General features: G+C 44.6%; 1 protein-coding gene across 5 annotated transcripts in view; it reads left to right on the top strand.

The window, feature by feature from the left end:
* Nucleotides 1-13361: 13361 nt before the first annotated feature.
* Nucleotides 13362-22032, top strand: part of CEP170B (centrosomal protein 170B) — a 115315-nt gene continuing 106644 nt past the window's right edge. The window contains exons 1-2 of one of the 5 annotated variants that reach the window (XM_061612301.1): nt 13362-13849; nt 20631-20767. In XM_061612301.1, coding sequence (XP_061468285.1) covers nt 20663-20767 — 105 coding nt within the window. In that variant the 5' untranslated portion in view covers nt 13362-13849; nt 20631-20662. Of the gene's footprint in view, nt 13850-14002; nt 14126-15724; nt 15809-15861; nt 15967-20630; nt 20768-22032 lie in introns of those variants that run through there. The other 4 variants (XM_061612305.1, XM_061612302.1, XM_061612304.1 and 1 more) reach the window with 4 other exon arrangements.

The raw sequence follows: 22032 nt of genomic DNA, 5'->3' as shown, positions 1-22032 counted from the left end.
AGGGTTGCCATAAGTCGTAATCGACTTGAAGGCACATAACAACAACAACAGGCTAGTTTCCTCTCTCTCTCTCTCTTACTTCCATCCAGACAAGCAAGAGGCATTATCAGAGTTCAAGGACATATTTCAGCCAAACGAAAACATTGGAGGTGGGGCTTTTATTGTAAATCCCTCCCATCACCCTCGAGAAATGCAAATAATATCATCATCATCCTTTTCTTTCTTTGGAAAAAATGAGTGGAGTCTGAAATCTCTAACAAGGATGCATATGTAAAGTATATGCAAATCAAGACATCCAAGCCCATAAAGACTATTGGTGCTAGGGTGGCCATGTGTCCTCCTCGGACAGGTAAGAAATCTCATAAATAACTAAAACGAGTAAATAAACCTTCAAGTGTAATTTTACCAGAGGGCCACATGGGCCAAGAGAGGAAAGGGCTTCTCCAGGGAGGATGCTTAAGAGGGTCAGATGACTGCCAAGTCCCAATTTATGGCTCATTAAAGAAGAAGATAAATCCTCCGCATCCTGCAGCTATCCAAAATCCAGATGATGCATGCCAAGGACATTGCATTTTAAAAAAAATCAGGCTCCCTTGTGCCTGCACTTCTTTGCTTTTGATATTTTAAATCCCTTCAATTACCCTCAAGAAATGCAAATATATAATATATATAAAAATGAAAAAAGTCTGCTCTTTCTTTGAAGAAAAAAAGTACGAGTGAAGAAGACACCAGTGTCTGAGAGCTAGAGAATAAATAATATTACTCAGTAGCCTCACCCTGCTTTGCACAGACTGGCTTGTCCTGAGTGATGATGACTTTTGGATGTATAATTATCTCTTTTCCTGAAGGCATTCATAACAGAAGGAGGACATTGTCAAACCTGTCTATAAGAAAAGCAAGTATCACAGCAGACTCTACCTCTGCCTTCCGCAAAATGACTATTCTTCCAGCTGAATCTTTACATGTTAAGTGGGACCTGCAACAAAATATTGCAGTGTGGAGAGCTCCCTGATCCAGGCTCCAGCCACTCCATTCCACCACCCCTTTTTTCCCCTCCCTGGCATTCCTTGACCACTGAGCAGGATCAGCCCTCATTCGCCTGTTTTGGGAATACTCTCCCTTTTAAAGTTTCCCCCCCTGATGTTTTCTATACTTTTTGGGCAGTATTCAACTGACTTTTTGCTCTAGCGCTAATGTTAGTGCTTAGACAACAACAAGGTTTCTCCACTCCTCCCCCCACATGTGCACTGTGTCATCCCCAAATCTTCTCTGGAGGGTTGGGAGAACACCCAGAACAGATTTGGGGGGCACACAGGGGGAGGAGAGGTGGAGATCATTCTGTTGCGCAAGGAGAAATCCTTGTGTGGATGGAATGATTGCCATATCCTCCATGTCAGTGGGGCAGTGGAATCCACTCTGGGTTTTAGTCCAAACTTTCTAGGAGCTGTCCAAGGTGCTGAGCAACAACCTTGGACAGCTCCTTGAAAGTTCTTGCAACTCTGTAATGGGAAAAACCACAAGGTGGAATTCTCCCTTCCCCCTGCCCAACTTTTAAAGATACAGAAGACCTCTTGGTTGCCAGGCCCGGCCTCCAAGAGGTCTTCTGTATCTTTAAAAGTTGGACGTGGGAAGGGAGAATTCCACCTTGTGGTTTTTCCCATTAGTGTTGCCAGAACACCTGCGCTTGGCTGACTTTCTCTTCTCCTAAAGATACAGGATCAGTCTCAGGCCCTGAGCCTGGCAACCCTACCACTGAACCTTTGGAAACATCAGGTTTCTCCCAAGCCTAATACCTCTCTCTTGGGCATAGGTAGTGCTGTTTTGACTGCAGAAGCAATGGCACTGGCAGCCAAGATATCAGAAATGGAGGGATCTGTCGAAGATAGCAAAGAATAAGATAATCCCACACAAAGATAAACAGCGTAGAAGGAAAGAAGCTTTGGCACATGGTCACACAGGGTCCCTCATTGTTCTTTGGGGTTACCCCATTTTTTATCTACTTAGTGGCAGCTGGTGCCCATTGGGACTGGAGGGGCGGAAAGCAGGTGGAGCCAGAGCCAATTAATGCTAATTTGACCCCTATCCTCTTCCCTGCTGAGCTTTCAATGCAACACTGAGGGTAAGGAGGAGGAAGCTGACAGGCTGTGCCATCCCCCCACCCTCCGGCCTGGATATAAGTAATAAGGCACACTGAGATTGGGGGGGCACTGCCCCATTTGCCCTAATGGACCAGACACCATTGCCATCAGAGCTTTTCTTGCACAACACATGCCAGGTGAAAATATTACATTTCTCCCCTGCTGTGCAGTGGTTAAAGGCACAGGAACTCCATCTGCAGGAAATTAAAATGCCATAGCACATTTCTTATAATTAGTAGTGTGCTTTTCAGAATTAAGCTTGCCACATTTTGGGGGGGGGGCTTCTGCTCCTGTGTTTTTAAGTGCAGCTTGATCTGTGGCCATTAGCAGATGGTAATATTCATCTCCGTATGATGAACATTTCTGACAATTTCTGCTGATCAGGCTGCAATTAAAGGCACAAGACTTTAGACTGTTGTCACACACACACACCTTGGTCATTTGGCAACCCTATTAATAAAATATTGTATTTTCAAGGGATGAGAGAGTTTTACCTGTTCAGAATACTGATAACTTTGCTTATCAGAAAGAAAGAAAGAAAATGTTTCATCATGAGAGGGGGGGAAATTAAGGGTGTATACAGAACTCTTTTTTATTTCAGAACCAACTTTGGCGCTTTGGAGAGGGGACCACTTTATTTCAGTCCACTTTGGGCAAAACCTGCTTTGCTTTGTACCTGACTTGGAGTCTTGCTGCAGTTGCATCAGATATCAAGTGTATAGCTACTAGCTACAATGGCTATCTTCTAACTCCACTGTTGGAGTCACAACGTCTGGCAGGAGAAGAAAGTGATGTTGTGTTCAAGTCGTGTTTGATGGCTTCCCATGGGCATCTGGTTGGCCACTGTAAGAATAGGATGTTGGAGAAATTTTTTAAAGATGTTTTGTTTTAATGTATTTTAAAGTCTGTTTTTATGATATTTTAAAGTGTTTTTAGTGTTTTTGTTTGCCACCCTGGGCTCCTGCTGGGAGGAAGGGCGGGATATAAATAAAATAATAAATAAATAAAAGAGATGGGCCTTTGGCCTGACCCAGCAGGGCTCTTCTTATGCTCTTAAATCATAGAGAGCTGCTACCACTCAGTGTACTTAGCCATATAGTTCTACACTTAGGAAAAAGAAACCAAATGCAGAGTTATAAGATGGGGGATACTTGGCTCAGCAATACGACATATGAGAAGGATCTTGGAATTGTCTTTGATCACAAGCTGAATATGAGCCAACAGTGTGATGTGGCTGCAAAAAAGGCAAATGCTATTTTAGGCTGCATTAACAGCAGTATAGTTTCTGAAGTATTTATTCCCCTCTATTCAGCACTGGTTAGGCCTCATCTTGTGTACTGCATCCAGTTCTGGTCTCCGCACTTCAAGAAGGATGCAGACAAGGAGGGCAACAAGGATGATCAGGGGACTAGAAACAAAGCCCTATGAGGAGAGACTGAAAGGACTGGGCATGTTTAGCCTGGAGAAGAGAAGACTGAGGGGAGATATGATAGCACTCTTCAAGTACATGAAAGGTTGCCACATAGAGGAAAGCCGGGATCTTTTCTTAATCGTCCCAGAGTACAGGACATGGAATAATGGGCTCAAGTTGTAGGAAGCCAGATTTCGACTGGACATCAAGAAAAACTTCCTAACTGTTAGAGCCATACGACAATGGAACCAATTACCTAGAGAGGTAGTGGGATCTCCGACACTGGAGGCATTCAAGAGGCAGCTGGACAGCCATCTGTCGGGAATGCTTTGATTTGGATTCCTGCATTGGACTCAATGGCCTTATAGGCCCCTTCCAACTCTATTATTCTATGATTCTATGACCAAAATTCTGATTCAATATAAGGTAGCATCCTATCCTCCTGCAATACTGGATGTTCTTTTTGTTCAAGGATTTTTTTGACCTGCAAGACACCACAATGAGGGTGAGAGGTATGAAAAACTAAAAGGAATAGAAAGAAATAGATAAAAATAAACTGGCTCCTTGGATCTTTCCACATTCCTCTTATATCCATTGATTCCCATTTGAAACTGCCCACTGTGGAGCACTGAGGCTAAACTAGATGAATAAATTAAGCTCAGCTGGCAAATGGCAAATCCTGTTTAGATCCAGTTAAGTGGCAAGCTAAATGACCCCTGCATTGGGTGAAAAGAGACTGTAATGTACGTTCATAAGAAATGACAGAGTTAATGATGGGCTAATGTAATAGCAAGTTACTATAACAGTGTCACCATGGCTCACAGGGAACTGGGTGGTTGACTCAAGATCACACCCCTGAAAAGTGGAGAGTGTAACAGACAGGTCAGTGATTCAGGAGTTAACAGTACCTTGGAAAATCTGGAGGAAGCATGAAGTCCAACAAGAGGTATCTGGGAGCAGCAGAAAACAGGGGCAGAGTGAGGTGGCCATCACAGGTGCTGGGTGGGAACAAGGCAGCAGCCCTGGTCCCCCCACTGAGTTTCCAAACCTCATTCATTCATTCATTGGTGATCACTCATGGCCGAGTAAGATTGTCTTCCAAGATAATGTCTTTAACAGTGGGTTCGTAAGTGACTGTGGAGGCCAATTCTGGATCCACACAGCCTCCCATAGCAAGGACATAGGTTTCCAGGTAGAAGATGGTCGCAATGAAGATTTGTTTGACGTGCCTTCCACTTAGCTCGTTTGTCCCATTCGCCCTGTATTCGTGCTTCTTCGAAGTCCACAGCACCTTTGGTAATAGCCAACCTCCATTTGGGACGTTCATGGGCCAAGACTTCCCAGTTCTCAATGCTCATGTTACATTTTTTTAAAATTCGCTTTAAGAACATCTTTAAACCTCTTTTGCTGTCCACCGATGTTCCATTTTCCATTCTTAAGTTGGGAGTAAACAGAGCTTGGAAAAGTTACTTTTTTGAACTACAACTCCCATCAGCCCTAGGCAACATGGCCACTGGATTAGGCTGATGGGAGCTGTAGTTCAAAAAAGTAACTTTTCCAAGCTCTGGGAGTAAAGTAGCTACTTTGGAAGATCGGCATTCGAACAACAGGGCCAGTCCAGCGAAGTTGATGTTAAAGGATCATTGTTTCAACACTGGTGGTCTTTGCTTCTTCCAAAACGCTAACATTAGTCTGTCTGTCTTCAGGGTTCCAAACCTAGCCTGCTCTGTATAGCTTTTGGTGTCAGGCTAAAACATTTTTTGTTTACCCAGGCATATAAAACTGTCTAAGGGGGCCTCCAGGAGGTCAGTATTTTGTGGGAGGGATCCAAGCACATACTGGGAAATTTAGGTCTGAGTAATTAAAGTGGATTAAAGCACTCCGATGCCCTAGTGCAACAAATCCAGGGTTGTTTTTTTTTTAAATTAACAGATTTCTTGCAGTTATGAAAGTGATGGAGACATGGATTAAAAAGTGAGGGATAAATGACTGATGAATGGGAAGATGGATAACCACCTTGCAAACAAATCAGGATGGATTGCTCTTGCCATATAACCTCCCCCAAAGAAATCAGAATAAATGTTCAATAAACACCAGATATAGTCTAACCTCCACGTAAGCTTTGTGCAAGCAAATCAGGATGAATGCCCAATAAACAAGTCATCTGGAGGCACCCTAAGCCTTAGTCTGTATTGATTTAATTACCATCTTATCCTTTTTGTTGTTGCTACTGTATATTATTGAATAAATAACTTATTTCTCTATCTAGACCAGGTGTGGGGGACCTTTGGCTTTCAAGATGTTGCTAAACTACATCTCCCATCACCCCCGTCATTGGCCATGGTTGCTGGGGCTGATGGGAGTTGTAGCACAGGCCCAGTGGTTCCCCCACACCTGATCTACTTTATCCTGGAATCCAAATTGGATGGAAGGTAGTATATAAAAATTTTAAACAAATAAAACAAAATAGTTGTGTATATGTCAAATGTCATTGGCAGAGGTCTCAGGCAGCAAAAGGCCTTTTCCATCTTTTGTACCTGGAGCGAGAAGCGATTTAGGGACAAGCTAGATGGATGCACGCCCAGTGCCTTCTCTATCCATCTTAAGGCACCAGGCAAAGACCTTCTTTTTCACTCAAGCTTTTGGTATACTGTTGTAGTCCTTTTTGTGTGGGTTTTTTTCTACATTGTATGTTTTTAAATTGGTTTTATATTGTTGTTGTTTTTAACATGCATTGAAAGTCGCCTAGAGATCACTAGGTATGAGGCGACCTTCAAAATAAATAAATAAAGTGATTAAATCTAGTACAAGTTTGGTTTATTTTGTATAGTAATGAGAACCTTTGGAATTTCCAACATACATAATCAGACTTTTATTGTTAACTGGTCTTGGAATACTGTTTAACACAAAATTAATGAATCACTTTTTGTTGGACAGCTGTCTTCTTTCTGAATGCTGAAGGAACTTAGGTTGAGAAGAATGCTTCATTACTCAAATGCATTACTCTACAAGCAGAGAAAATTACAACTCTATTTATGTAGTGCTGTTGTTAATGAATGCCAGTGATGTGGTCATTCCCATCAGAGGGAATGAACAGAACAGGTGACCCTTTTTTGATATCAGATTTCAATCGACCTTTGGCACATCTCTGATCTCCCCAACAAATTGTGTTATATGACAATGAGAATCATGGGCCTCTCTGTCAAGGGCAATGACTTGATAAGAGCTTATTTATTTATAACATTTCTTTGCTACCACCTTCAGGACAAAATCCTCCCAAGGTGGCTTACATATGTAAATAAAATATAAAACAAAAATATGCTATTCCAATAAAACTAAACAGTTAAAATAGCAACTTTAAGGTGACTTTAGTTCACAGCTCTCTTTCTCTCTCTGGTCCCATACAGACAACATGATAAACCATGGTTAATCTGAAGGCAACAAACCTGCCCGCTCTCCAGGCCCCACTACCCCCGCTCTTTTCTAGCATGGCTGTGAAGAGACTGGAGGTGTGCACTTCCGTTTTTTAATAACTGTGCAGCTTGCCATGTCTGACAAACTGTGATTAAGCTCAACTATGGTTTGCATGAAAGAAGCCAGCTTCACAGAATCACAGAATTGGAAGGGGCCTATAAGGCCATCAAGTCCAACCCCCTGCTCAATGCAGGAATCCAATCCAAACTTTGGGTTATCAAGCTGGTCTGTTTCAACAAACCATAGTAAGGGTTAAGCACAGTTTCAGATTTGGACATCACTAACTTAATCATAAGCAGAATGACAGAGGTGAAGGGGGAGCATGTGAGCCAGAGGGAAGGCTAGACTCATTCCTGTCATGCTAAATCATAGTTTTATCATGATGTCTGAATGCAGCCTCTGACTTTTCCAAAACAGCAAAATTGGCTGTTTTTCACACCCATTCACATATGCCCTGTCCCCTTAGTTGGGAGGAGGTCACTTTCACCACCCATAGACAGCTGACACCCAAAAGAGATCTGTTGTTGTTGTTGTTCTTATGTGCCTTCAAGTTGATTACGACTTATGGCAACCCTATGAATCAGCGACCTCCAAGAGCATCTGTCATGAACCACCCTGTTCAGATCTTGTAAGTTCAGGTCTGTGGCTTCCTTTATGGAATCAATCCATCTCTTGTTTGGCCTTCCTCCTTTTCTACTCCCTGCTGTTTTCCCCAGCATTATTGTCTTTTCTAGTGAATGATGTCTTCTCATGATGTGTCCAAAGTATGATAACCTCAATTTCATCATTTTAACTTCTAGTGATAGTTTTGGTTTAATTTGTTCTAACACCCAATTATTTGTCTTTTTTGCAGTCCATGGTATGTGCAAAGCTCTCCTCCAGCACCACATTTCAAATGAGTTGATTTTTCTCTTATCCGCCTTTTTCACTGTCCAACTTTCACATCCATACATAGAGATCAGGAATACCATGGTCTGAATGATCCTGACTTTAGTGTTCAGCGATACATCTTTGCACTTGAGGACCTTTTCTAGTTCTCTCATAGTTGCCCTCCCCAGTCCTAGCCTTCTTCTGATTTCTTGACTGTTGTCTCCATTTTGGTTAATGACTGTGCCGAGGTATTGATCCTTGACAAGTTCAATGTCCTCATTGTTAACTTTAAAATTACATAATTCTGTTGTCATTACTTTAGTCTTTTTTGACGTTCAGCTGTAGTCCTGCTTTTGTGTTTTCCTCTTTAAGTTTCATCAGCATTCGTTTCAAATTACTGGTTTCTGCTAAGACTATGGTATCGTCTGCATATCTTAAATTATTGATGTTTCTCCCTCCAATTTTCACACCTCCTTCATCTTGGTCCAATCCTGCTTTCCATATGATATGTTCTGCGTACAGATTAAACAAATTGGGTGATAAAATACACCCCTGTCTCACACCCTTTCCGATGGGGAACGAATCGGTTTCTCCATATTCTGTCCTTACAGTAGCCTCTTGTCCAGAGTATAGGTTGTGCATCAGGACAATCAGATGCTGTGACACCCCCATTTCTTTTAAAGCATTCCATAGTTTTTCATGATCTACACAGTCAAAGGCTTTGCTGTAGTCTATAAAGCACAGGGTGATTTTCTTCTGAAATTCCTTGCTCTGTTCCATTATCCAATGTATATTTGCAATATGATCTCTGGTGCCTCTTCCCTTTCTAAATCCAACTTGGACGTCTGGCATTTCTTGCTCCATATATGGTAAAAGCCTTTGTTGTAGAATCTTGAGCATTACTTTACTTGCATGGGATATCTTAATAGATCTCCAGGTATCTAAAGACCATCTTCTAACAATTAGTTCCGATCAGCCAACTATTTTGGGCTATTAACAAGCAATCTCCCTAACAAAGGATTTCTTGACTAGCTACCAAATCACTATTAAGGAAGTCGTAATTTGATGATAAGTGATGTTCACAGAGATCTGGCAAACTACAAAGCTGCAAAAGGCTGCTTTAGTGGATGCTTTTTCATTCTTAAAGCAGGGGTGTTAAATCCTGATCTTAAGAGAGATTTTCTAGCTTGAGAGCAAGAGTGCTTCCAGACAGGTACTTATTGTGGGGTCAGTGCTCCTCATGATTGCAAGTTATGCAGCATTCACATGACCTTGTTGGCATCAAAATGCCAGCCTGTATTTTCCTCCCATTTAATCTAGATTTAATCTTTCAGGGAAAATCTGGTAAGGGGGAAAAACAACAACCCTGGTGCTAACAACCCATTTACAGTATCTCAGCAATACCTTTGCAAATTAAGGCCTTGTCTGGAAGCACTCCAACATAGAAAGAACATATGTGGTGCAATCCTGTGCACATTTATGTGGAAGTCTTACTGTGTTCAATGAGGCTTACTCCCAGGAAAGTCTTCAGAGGATCACTGTTTGAAAATTCTCTTGGCAACTTGCCATCACCTGCAGCTCCAGGAAAATAGAGCCCAATCATCTTATCACACATTGTACTACACTTGTGTTGTTGTTATATGCCTTCAAGTCGATTTTGACTTATGGCGACCCTATGAACCAGCGACCTCCAATAGCATCTGTTATAAACCGCCCTGTTCAGATCTTGTAAGTTCAGGTCTGTGGCTTCCTTTATGGAATCAATCCATCTCTTGTTTGGTCTTCCTCTTTTTCTACTCCCTTGTTTTTCCCAGCATTATTGTCTTTTCTAGTGAATCACATCCTCATTATGTGTCCAAAGTATGATAATCTCGGTTTCATCATTTTAGCTTATAGTGACAGTTCTGTTTTAATTTGTTCTAACACCCAATTATTTGTCTTTTTTGCAGTCCATGGTATGCACAAAGCTCTCCTCCAACACCACATTTCAAATGAGTTGATTTTTCTCTTATCTGCTTTTTTCACTGTCCAACTTTCCCATCCATACATAGAGATCGGGAATACCACAGGCTGAATGATCCTGATTTTAGTGTTCAGTGATACATCTTTACATTTGAGGACGTTTCCTAGTTCTCTCATAGTTGCCCTCCCCAGTCCTAGCCTTCTTTTGATTTCTTGACTATTGTCTCCATTTTGGTTAATGACTGTGCCGAGGTATTGATAATCCTTGACAAATTCAATCTGCCCCTAATATGTGGTGGACCCTCCTAACTACGAGGTAACAGGACACAAACAGCCATCTCAAGAAGAAGAATCAAGACAGGACATTCATTAACACTGCAATTCATTTCAGGATGTTTTCAACAAACACCAGCAGCAACTAAAAAAACACATACAAACACATGAGTTGCTTACCATTAATCCCCTTGTTATAAACATGGCATCCTTTGTTAACAAAGTATTTGCATAAATTTGCAAAGCCCCAAGATTAGCCCAGTCCCGTGTTGATAGCTGTTGAATACATTCCTTCAAGGAATATCAGTCCAAGTGACTTGGTTGCACAGCTGCCTTGCATGGCTGTGCCAAGGAACTTGATTTAAGAGGAATTTCACCCTGTTTAGCTAATCCCTGTCTAGCAGATTACTGGGACCAGAAATAATAATTTAGTTAGCTGGATGGCATGAACATCAAGATGGCCTACCTGGTAGCTCCTTGGCACTAAGGAGATCAAGATGTGGCAACACTCAGCAAATGACCCTTTGAATGGAAGGTGACATGAAACCAAAGTACATAACCCCCAACAGAAAACTCAATTATCTAGCAATCTGATTTGGCTGTGGTTTATAAACTGAGGTTAAAGCTGGAGTTTAGATGGCAGGGCGATAGGCTTGAGATGACTTTTCTTCAATTTCTTCATGAAAATGGCCTGCAAGTTGATCCCGACTTATGGCGACCCTATGAATAGGGTTTTCATGGTGAGCAGTATTCAGAGGTGTTTTACCACTGCCTTCCTCTGAGGCCGAGAGGCAGTGACTGGCCCCAGGTCACCCACTGAGCTTCATGGCTGTGTGGGGATTTGAACCCTGGTCTCCCAGGTCATAGTCCAACACCTGAACCACTACACCACACTGGCTCTCCAGTTTCTTCACAGAAGGAGAAAAATACTCTAAAATGCTTGGGTATAGGCAGCAGCTTACCTAAGGGACTTCCTCTGTCTTTATTCCCCAGTTTGCTCTTTGAAATCTACTAAGAGCTTCTCTGTCTGTCAAATTGATGGACAGAGCAAATACAGGAAAGTAAGGTTCTTGATGGCTGTTGCTGAGGATTTGCCAGAGTCAGAATCACAGCATCTTTTGGAAGAATTGCAAAGAGCTTTTTATTTGGAGACAAAGGCTAAGTGTATATAGGTCTGGGTGTGTACTTACTCAGTAGAAAGTCCCACTGTGTTCAATGGGATTTACTTCCAGGTTGGTGTGCACAGGATTACAGATCTAATTTGGTTTTCATTTACTTGCATTTTTAATGTTACCTTCCACGCAAAGCCTTCAGGATTGAGCTAGCTAAATGAATCAAGGGCTACATCAGATGCAGATAGGGATTTTCCATCTCATAGAAACACAGAGTTTAAGACCTTGGAGGTCATCTAGTCCATCCTCCTTGTTCAATGCAGGGATTATAGTGCAGGCTGCAACTACAGTACTCTTGACAGATCGCTGCACAACCTCTGCTTCAGCGAAGGAGAACCCACCACCTCCTGAGGCAATGGCTCTTACCCTTAGGAAGTTTCTTCTGATGTGTAGCCACAATCTATCTCCCTGCAAGATCCCACCAATGGGTTTTAGTCCTGCCCTGTACAGCAAAAGAGAACAAGGTTGCCCCAGCAGCCATGATGGCTTTGTTCTACCACCACTGTTGGAGGGAGTATGTTTCTGAATACCAGTTGCAGGAAACTGCAGGAAGGAAGAGCACTCTTTGCACTCAGATCCTGCTTGCAGGCTTCCCATTGGGGCATCTGGTTGGCCCCTGTGAGAACAGGATGCTGGACTAGATGGGCCATTGGCCTGATCCAGCAGGTTTCTTCATATGGTCTTATGTTAATCCAGTTCAACAGCACTAAACTCACAAGACGGCAAAGTTTGACTTCCAGCACACTCTCTCATGCAATGCTTGTGAGCCACTGATCATGGTTTATGTCCACCATGCTTTTTAAGAATTATTATTATTATTGAATTTATATCTTGCCCTTCCTCCCAAAAGGAGCCCAGGGTTGCAAACAACAAATAATAAAAAACATCTTTTATAACAAACCTTTTAAAAAGAATATTTAAAAAACCATTCCCATACAGACACAGACTGGGATAAAGGTCTCTACTTAATAGGCTTGTTGGAAGAGGAAGGTCTTCAGTAGGCACCAAAAAGGTAACAGAGATGATGCCTGTCTGATATTTAAGGGGAGGAAATTCCAACGCACTGGTGCCATAACACTGAAGATCTGCTTCCTATGTTGTGTAGAATGGACCTCCTGATAAGCTGGTATCTGCAGGAGGCCCTCACCTGCAGAGCGCAGTGATTGACTGGGTATATAAGGGATAACACGGTCTTTCAGGTATCCTGGTCCCAAGCTGTATAGGGCTTTGTACACAAAAACCAGCACCTTGGACATAGCCTGGTAGCTGATTGGAAGCTAGTACCATTGTTTCAGCAATGGGACAAAACATGTTAGTGCTATCCTGCCCCAATGAGCAGTGGAGCCTAAGTCAAGAATTGGTGAACTGCCCCAGTTGAACAGTGGGAGGACAGTTGTTTTGGTGCCACTTTGGGGCACCAACAACCATTGTCTATGCCATGATATGGAGCACAACAACACAGTATATGGGGAATGGTGATAACTCAGTGGTAGAGCCTCTCCATTGCACGCAAAAGGCCTCTGGTTCAATCCACGGCATCTCCAGGTAGGGGTACAAATATCCCTTGCCCTGAGGCCCCTTAGAGCTGCTTTCAATCAGTGCAGACAATCTTGAGCTAGATGGGCCAATCGTCTGGCTCAGTATAAGGCAACGTCGAATGTTTTTGTGTTCATAACGAAATAGTTAACAGGTAGAGATCTTAGCGCTGACTTGGCCAAATTGAAACCCGGTAAGGGTGATGCTACACCAGGCCTGCCAGTGGCGGCCTATACCTGCATGGCAAAACCCTAGATGACCTGCGGAAATGTCTTCCCTTCCATTGCTCTGGATTTGCATGGGCACCCTCCAGTTTTCTGGCAAGTACTAGCCAAAGGGGGAGTGAAGAGGTCTCACGTGGGTTGCTCGCTTTGTACAGAATAAAAAATGGCATCCTCCCCTCCACCAAGCCTCCCGTCTCGTCCGATGGCTTCCAGACGGAAAAGAGACACGGCGGCGTGCTCCTCCTCGCCGAACCCGCCCACGGGGTGTTCCAACCAACCCGCTCTGCCATTGCAACCAAACTCCTTCTTCCCCGCCGAGGGAGACCGCCTGTGCCGTCTCTACCAGCGCGACGCTACTGAGGTTGCACCGTGGTGGCGCATCGGCGCGAACGACGCGTTTGTAATGTTTAACCCACCACATCGTCACCTGATCTAACCTGGCCGCTTGCTGCTGGAGCCGGCCGAGAGGGAAGGGCCGGGCTGGGCTTGGAGTACCGGGAGGGGGGAGGGAGGAGCGAAGAGCCGCCTCCTGACGTCTGGAACCTGCTGTGCAAGTAAGCGCAGGCGGCGGCGGGGCTGCTCTTGTCCTCCCTGGGCAGCAGCCGGAGCGAGAAGGGACCCTTGCGAGAAGACGGAGGCAGAACCTGCGCGCGATGGCATAACCGCAGCTCCTGGCCGGGGAGGCTAGAGGCTGACGCTGCGCCGCCGCCCTGGGCTTGGATCGAGCGCCCTGCACCTGGCGCAGCGCTGGAGGGCAGAAAGCGGGAGCCGCCAGACTGCAGGCACAGGGTAAGGCTGGGCCGAGGACCGGGGAAAAGGCTGAGCACCCACCCGACCCGGGGAAGGCAGCCAGGCGGGCAGCTAGGCTCGGTGCTTAGAGGGAGTGCGGGTCCGCTCCGCAGACAGGAAACAGCTGATCCTGCCTTCTGGGCTTTGGCCTGCGGCCTCCGCCAACCAAGACAGCACCTGGATGCGCTGCGATGCACCAGCCAGTCCTGCCGGGTCCAGGGCCTGCTTGCCTGGCTGCCTGCGGGGCTTGAGAGCCGGGCAGTGACTGCGGAGAAGGCGAGAAGGGCGCGCCGTCTCTCTGCTGCAGGATCGGGGCTGGGAGGAGGGGGTGGTGAGGATGGGGAGTCAGACCTCTTGGAGGATTTGTGGGTTGGTTTGTTTTTTGAAGGACGGTGTAGTGCTGGTGGAGGCTGGCCAGATCTCTCTCTTTCTCTCTCTCTCTCTCTTTCTCTCTCTCTCTCTCTCTCTCTCACACACACACACACACACAAGGAGGTGGGTGGGAGGGGTTGGCTGAGAATGCCAGACTGGATGGGGACGCAGATGGAGCGAAAAGATGTGTCTGTGGGGTGGGGGAGGAACCACGATAGGGGGAGGGGGGAGATGGCCGCGGGGGCCGCGATTTGAGCTCGGCCCAGGTAAAGGAAGGCAGCGCAAAGAGGGGAGGGGGAATCGTAGCCGGCCCTTTCCCAACTGGCGTCCCCAGAGCCACTGGGGTCGACTTTGTGGTCCTGAGGGTCAGGCGGGGGCACAGCTGTTGGAGAAGGCCGTTTGGGGACCAGTAGGTCAGGCGTGGCAGGGAGGAGGCCTCACTACCTCTCTTGCCCTGGGGAGAGAAAAGGAGAAGAGGCAGATTTTAGCTAGGGGTAGGAGATCAGTGGAATTGGGGAGCTCCTATTCTCTCTCCCCTCCCCTTCCCCTGCTCTTTCCCTTGCTAGCTTTCTGCCAAAATAATATACTTTTTTCTCCACCCCTTCCTTGCAGGGGAGTCAAACTCCTTCACAGCTTTGATTCCTTGCTGCTGCCCCAGACTTCTTCCTGAACAAAGAGATGAGGGTCTCTCCAGGCTAGTCATCCCCCCCCCCAGCCTCAGCCAGGATTTGAAGGCTCTCTGTCTCCCTTCCCCCACCCCCCCACCTGCCCACCTGTCAAACGCATGGCGAAAGAGGCACAGATTTCTCCTGCTGCCTGCCTGGCGGCTTTATTGTTTGTTACACCTTGGGTTGGGCGGGTGGTGCAGCTTCAGATTCCCCACACGCCTTTCCTTGGGTGTGGATGGCTGCTGGCAGTGGCGTCGCAATGGTGGCAAGATCTGGTAGGAATCGCCCGGCCTAGCCAGTTGAACTGGCACCTGGTGGCAGCCTGTGTATTAACTATCCTTGAGCCCATTCCTGTGTGGGTCTTGGCGCTTGTCTGCCTCCCTGTTGTGATGCTTTTCTGAGCATGTGCTTCCTTTAACCAACCAACCAACCCCCCCTTCTCACCCTTCTCTCTTCTTCTGGGGAAAAAAATCAGCTGGATTATGGTGGCCTTGATCTGTGTGCCTTGCTTGTGCGTTTCCCTTTAAATCTTCCCATCTTCCTGGCAAAATGTCCATAATAAGTGTTAGTTGTGGCGGTATCTGCTGCTCAGGGTTAGAGAGAGCTGATTAAAGCTACAGCTGCCAAACTGTGAAGAAAAAAGAGCTGCAATCTTCGGTTGCTGCTCGGACTTGTCTCTGCGTTTGTGGGCCAATAGGCGCTTGCTCTGCGTGTTTATTCCATTCCTCCTAGCAACAGATGCCAACATGTGCCTGCAGCTCCTTGCATGCACTGGAAGAGGGAGTGGTGATAGGCAGGGTCAAAAGCAGGAAAGTGTGAGACCAGAGTTTAACCACTTTCTGGAGGAGGCCCATAGCTTGGTGGTGGAACATCTGCTTGGGATGCAGAAAGTCTCTCATTCGATCCCCAGCATCTCTAGGTAGGGCTGGGAGGGACCTGTTGCCTGAAGCCCCAGAGAGGCCCTTCCAGTCAGTGTGAATGATACTGGGCTAGATGGACTAGTGGCCTGACTCAGGATAAGCCAGCTTCCTATGCAACTGTAATATCTTAGTAGGCCTCCTAACAACAGCCCTTAAGGTAGGCCAGTATTATTACCCCGTACAACAGATTGTGAGTGGGGGCTGAGGCAGACAGCTGCCTGGAGCCAAAATAGATAGAAATAGATAGAAATGGCAGTCACATGCTTATCTCCCCCCCCCATGCTTCCCCCTTCTGTTTGTTGTTATGTGCCTTCAAGTCAGTCACGACTTATGGAGACCCTATGAATCGGTGACCTCCAAATGCATCTGTCATAAACCACCCTGTTCAGATCTTGTAAGTTCAGGTCTGTGGCTTCCTTTATGGAATCAATCCATCTCTTGTTTGGCCTTCCTCTTAGAATCATAGAATAGTAGAGTTGGAAGGGGCCTATAAGGCCATCAAGTCCAACCCCCTGCTCAATGCAGGAATCCAAATCAAAGCATTCCTAACAGATGGCTGTCTTTTTCTACTCCCTCCTGTTTTTCCCAGCATTATTGTCTTTTCTAGTGAATTATGTCTTCTCATGATGTGTCCAAAGTATGATAACCTCAGTTTCATCATTTTAGCTTCTAACGATAGTTCTGGTTTAATTTGTTCTTTGTTGTTATGTGCCTTCAAGTCAATTACAACTTATGGCAACCCTATGAATCAGTGACCTCCAATAGCATCTGTCATGAACTACCCTGTCCAGAGCTTGTAAGTTGAGGTCTGTGGCTTCCTTTATGGAATCGATCCATCTCTTGTTTGGCCTTCCTCTTTTTCTACTCCCTCCTGTTTTTCCCAGCATTATTGTCATTTCTTGTGAATCATGTCTTCTCATTATGTGTCCAAATTATGATAACCTCAGTTTCATCATTTTAGCTTCTAGTGATAGTTCTGGTTTAATTTGTTCTAACACTCAATTATTTGTCTTTTTTGCAGTCCATGGTATCCGCAAAGCTCTCTTCCAACACCACATTTCAAATGAGTTGATTTTTCTCTTATCCGCTTTTTTCACTGTCCGACTTTCACATCCATACACAGAGATCGGCAATACCATGGTCTGAATGATCCTGACTTTAGTGGTCAGTGATACATCTTTGCATCAATGAAAACACAAGTAAAACTTGCCTGTATCCTGACATCATAAAGTTCCTTGTTTCCTTCCTTCCCTGCCAACTGCAGGCAATGAGGTTGGGAAACCTGGAGTGTGGTGATGCGAAGGAGTAGGCGCTGCGTGAGGGATCTCAGGCCCCAAAGCCAAATAATCCCCTTTGAGCTTTTCTATTTGGCCCTTTGGGACTCTTTCCATTCTACACCCCTTTTCCCAGGCCATGCCCCTCACCTGCCCTTTGGGGAAGGGCCGTAGCTCAGAGGTAGAGCATCTGACTTGCATGCAGAAGGTCCCAGGTTCAATCCCCAGCATCTCCAGATAAGGCTGGGAGAGAACCCTGCCTGAAATCCTGGAGAGCTGCTGCCAGTCAGTGTAGACAGTACTGAGCTAGATGGACCACTGATCTGATTTGGTATAAGGCAGTGTATTCCTATATTCCTAGCCCTTTTGCATCCTCCTTGAGTGTTTTTACCTAGCTGCAGTTTGTCATAGAATAATAGTAGAGTTGCAAGGGTCCTATAAGGCCATCAAGTCCAACCCCCTGCTCAATGCAGGAATCCAATGCAGGTGTCCTTGAACTCTGATAATGCCTTTTGAATTCTGGAGGACAGAGAGGGTTGTGTGAGTGTGTGCAGAAACTAGCCTTCTGTACGAAGGTTAAATTTACAGTCATTGCCCTGCTCACTACAGGTGTGTGGCCCCCAGAAGATTGCCCAGGAGGCATCGCGGCCCTTGGGCTGAAAAAGGTTCCCTGCCCCTGACCTGGGTAAATTCTACTAGACGCTTGGGAGGGTAGACATCTAATTGGGGTCTTTCCAAGTTCACAGCAGATCTGAACTGGTCATCGCTCAATTTATACAGGAAGAAAAAAGCTATATATGTTCCACAACAGCCCTATAGATAATGTTAGCAGATAGGTACAGCACCTTTTAAAATGGCATGTGTACTTATTCCAAAGAGCGCTTATTCCAGTCATCAAATGTTGCACTGACATGGAATTGCAGGCATGGGGGGGGGGAGCTGCTTTGAATTATTTGATGAGGTGCAAAGGGAGCAAATTTACAAGTGAAATCTTCCGTACAGGAGATCTTTCCTCCCTACCAGCCCTGCTGTGAGGGGCCCTTTCTCCTTAATATGTTAGTTTTCTTGAAATGTTAAATCCTGTCCACCTCCCCCACCCATAGGGATTTATAAAAAGTAGGAAGTTGGAACATAATAGCTTTGACACTCCCCCTTTCACAGCAGCCAAACACACAGAAATGTATTTATTACATTTTTTAAAAATAAGCATCACCCATCAATTGCTTCAGATGTCTCACAACGACTGTATCTTTTTGTCCAGGCTTTCCCTGTCCCTTAGGATTGGGCCATGTTATCCCTAGATTTCTGTCTTCCATCTCTATTTTTATGCTACTGTTTGATTGTGTTTACGTTTGGATTTTTGTACACCTCTTAGGGGTTTTGAATATTACACAGTTTAGAAATGCTTCAGTGGCTCAGGACAGCTCACATGGTCTCTTCCCATTGTCTAGTTATATAATTGGGTTGTTATAAGTAGGAATGTAGGAAGCTGCCTTGTGCCGAATCAGGCCATTGGTCCATCTACTACAGTATTGTCTACACTGATTGGTGGAAGCTCTCCAGGGTTTCAGGCAGGCTGTTTTTCCCAGCGCCACCTGGAGATGCTGGGGATTGAACCTGAGATGTTTTGCATGTAAAGCTGATGCTCAGCCACTGAGCCAAAGCCCTTCCCCAGGCCACAGGTTAGACTAAGAGCGAGTGACTCCTTCAACTCACCTAATGAGCTCCATGACTGAATGGGGATCTGAGCCCAGATCTCCCCAGTCAGTCCCAACAGTCTTAACCAGGAATGGAGAAATGGTGGCTTTCCAGATGTTGTTGGACTACAACTCCCATTGCCCCTGGCCATGCTAGTTGGGGCTGTCAGGAGATGCAGCCTCGCAACATCTGGAAGGCCACAGGTGCCTCATCCCTGTTCTGACCAGAGGTGTAGAGACAAGGGGTGAGGAAGGTGGCACTTGTTAAATGTCCATGTGGTAGGCTGCTGTTGAAGGCTCAGGAGCAAGCCAGGTTATGTAAAGTCAAAGCCTCTCATGTATAATGTTTGGTGTTTCTTAGAGCCTGAGGTGGACCTTTTTGATGACGGGCAGGTAGTAACGAGGGAAGAAGGGCACTGCTCTGTAATCTATTCTAGAGGATTTTTTCTAGCATAGAAACTGGTGATTGGTTTGTGTGGGCCAGAATATGACCAGCCCCTCCTACTTGTGTGTGTGTGTGTATATATATATATATATATATAAGTATATATATATAAGTACATATATATATATGTATATATATATATATATATATATATATATATATATATATATATTCTGTGTGCAGAATTCTGTGAGAACTTCCTTTTCAGTGTAGAGTCTACACTGTAGACCAGAGTTGGGCAGAGGTGGATCAGCATTCATTGGCAGATCTCTTGGGCGATTTTGAAGTAGATCAGCGAGGAATTCTGACTCCCAATTATTTAATAATGGCAACAACAAAATGACACCCCCTCCACTAAATTATACTGTTGAAACAAAGAAAGTTGGAGGAGAACTAGGAGTGTGGATTGACTATGAGCTCAGCTCGGTTTTGGTACTCAAAACAAATTCCTGGGCTCAGAATTCTTTAATTTTAAGTGTATCATTCGCTCTTGACTCCAGCTGGTAGGTCTTGTGGTACCAGTAAAAAACTAAGTAGATCCTGACATTAGTGTAATGGTTCAGGTGTTGGACTATGACCTGGGAAACCAGGGTTCAAATCCCCACTTAGCCATGAAGCTCACTGGGTGGCCAGTCACTGTCTCTCAGCCTAGCATACCTCACAGGGTTATTGTGAGGATAAAATGGGGAGGGGAGAACCATGTATTATTATTATTATTATTATTATTATTATTATTATCCCGTTCTTTTTCCAAGGACTGGAACTCAAAGCGGCTTCCAAATATAAAAGTACATATAACTTACAAGCATGCAAAAAAGCTACATTAGACTACAATTAAACTATGCACAATCATAAAACCATTTAAATATACAATTGGAGTAATTCAAACTCAATTTAAAATAGTATAGATAAAACAGTAAAACAATACAACACCCTCTTCAAACCCCATCCTTAGGAACCAACAGTTCCAAAAGCCTTTCGGAATAAAAAAGTTTTCACCTGCTGACGGAAGGACTGCAGGGAGGGAGCCATTCTTGCCTCCCTGGAAGGGAATTCCAAAGCCTAGGGGCAGCCACCGAAAATGCCCTATCTCGCGTCCCCACCAGTCGTGCTTGTGAGGGTGTTGGGATTGAGAGAAGGGCCTCTCCTGCAGAGCTCAAAGCCCAGGCAGGTTCATATAGGGAGATACGGTCTAACAGATAGCCTGGATCCAAGCCATATAGGGCTTTATTTATTTATTATTTCATTTATCCCCCACCATTCTTCCCAGCAGGAGCCCACCTTGAGCTCCTTGGAGGAAAGGTAAACTATAAATGTAAGGAATAGGTTCACCCTCCTCTACTGTAGGTGAAACTGAGCTCCACAAATTTATCTGCAACATTTTTTTTCTCCCTCTCATATCTAGGATGGTGAAAAGTTGAAGTGCCAAACACCAAAATGAGTGTGACGTCATGGTTCCTGGTAAGCAGTGCTGGCATTCGCCACCGGCTCCCTCGGGAGATGATATTTGTCGGCAGAGAAGACTGTGAGCTGATGCTCCAGGTAAATGACCGTGTCTTCCTTCATATCAATGCATCCTAGGCCATATCCATGCCATACATTTATTCCACTATTTTTCCAATTCAAACAGTCATGATTCCCCTAAAGAATCCTGGGAAGTGTCATTTGTGAAGGGTGCTGAGAGTTGTTAGGAGACTCCTACTCTCCTCCCAGAGCTACAGTTGTCAGAGTGGTTTGACAGCCAGTCCCTCTTCCCAGGGAACTCTTGAGAATTGTGGATCTGTGAGGGCAATAGGGGTCTCCTAACAACTCCCAGCACCCTTCACAGACAACACTTCCCAGGATTCTTTGGGGGAAGCCGTAACTGTTTGAAGTGGAATTATAGTGAAATAAATGTATGTTGTGAATGTGACCTTAGTTTCATCTCTGAGTGAGAGCCGAGCCTCCAATCACAATAATAATACTTGGCATGTGTATCATCTCTTCCAAATCTAAAATTTGATGGTTCTATGCACAGGGCCCACTGAGGGCTCAAAGTACTCATTTTGGCAGTATTCATATTTGCTTAGTTTCTATGCGAACCAAGGTTTTTAGTGTAGTTGCACAAGTTGCTTGCTTGGTAATGTTTTCTTAATAATGTTTTAAACCCTTTTTAAAAGATGTTTTTAAAGCTTTTTTTTTTTAAAGTTGTTTTCTTTTAATGTATTTTAAGGTCTGTTTTTACGATGTTTTAAAGTGTTTTTAGCGCTTCTGTTTGCCGCCCTGGGCTCCTGCTGGGAGGAAGGGCGGGATACAAATCAAAGAATAAATAAATAAATAAATAATAAGTAAATTGTAACACGGTTCCTTTTGAAATCACCTACAATTCCAATATGTTCTCGCCTGCTGAAAACACTTTTGTTTCATAGAGTGTTTTTAGAGAATTGATTCACTGTTGGCCATTCGTTCTGTTTTTTATAATTTTATGACATTTTAATGATTTTATTGTATCTCATCATCATATTTCAAACAAGTTGGTGGTTTATAAATATTCTTACAAAATGTATAAAACATTATCCTTGTATTACAGAAGGGGATGATCACGGTAAGAGTGATTGAATAGTAATTTGCCTGAGGGACCTTAATAACCTTGTGGGTTAGATTAGCAAAAGGCAGATTAGAGTCTATTGCTAGATTTCTGGACAAACTGGAAGTAGATCAGCAAGGATTTCTGACTCCGGATTGTAACAAAATAACCCCCCCCCCCCGTGACTGTTCCTACAATAAATATTTTAGGTTTGTATTTGTTTTAATCATTGATATATATC

This window comes from Rhineura floridana, chromosome 2 (assembly GCF_030035675.1).
Source record: "Rhineura floridana isolate rRhiFlo1 chromosome 2, rRhiFlo1.hap2, whole genome shotgun sequence".
Lineage (NCBI taxonomy): Eukaryota > Metazoa > Chordata > Lepidosauria > Squamata > Rhineuridae > Rhineura > Rhineura floridana.
The sequence above is the reverse complement of the archived record's forward strand: the minus strand, read 5'-3'. Positions and strand labels throughout refer to the sequence as shown.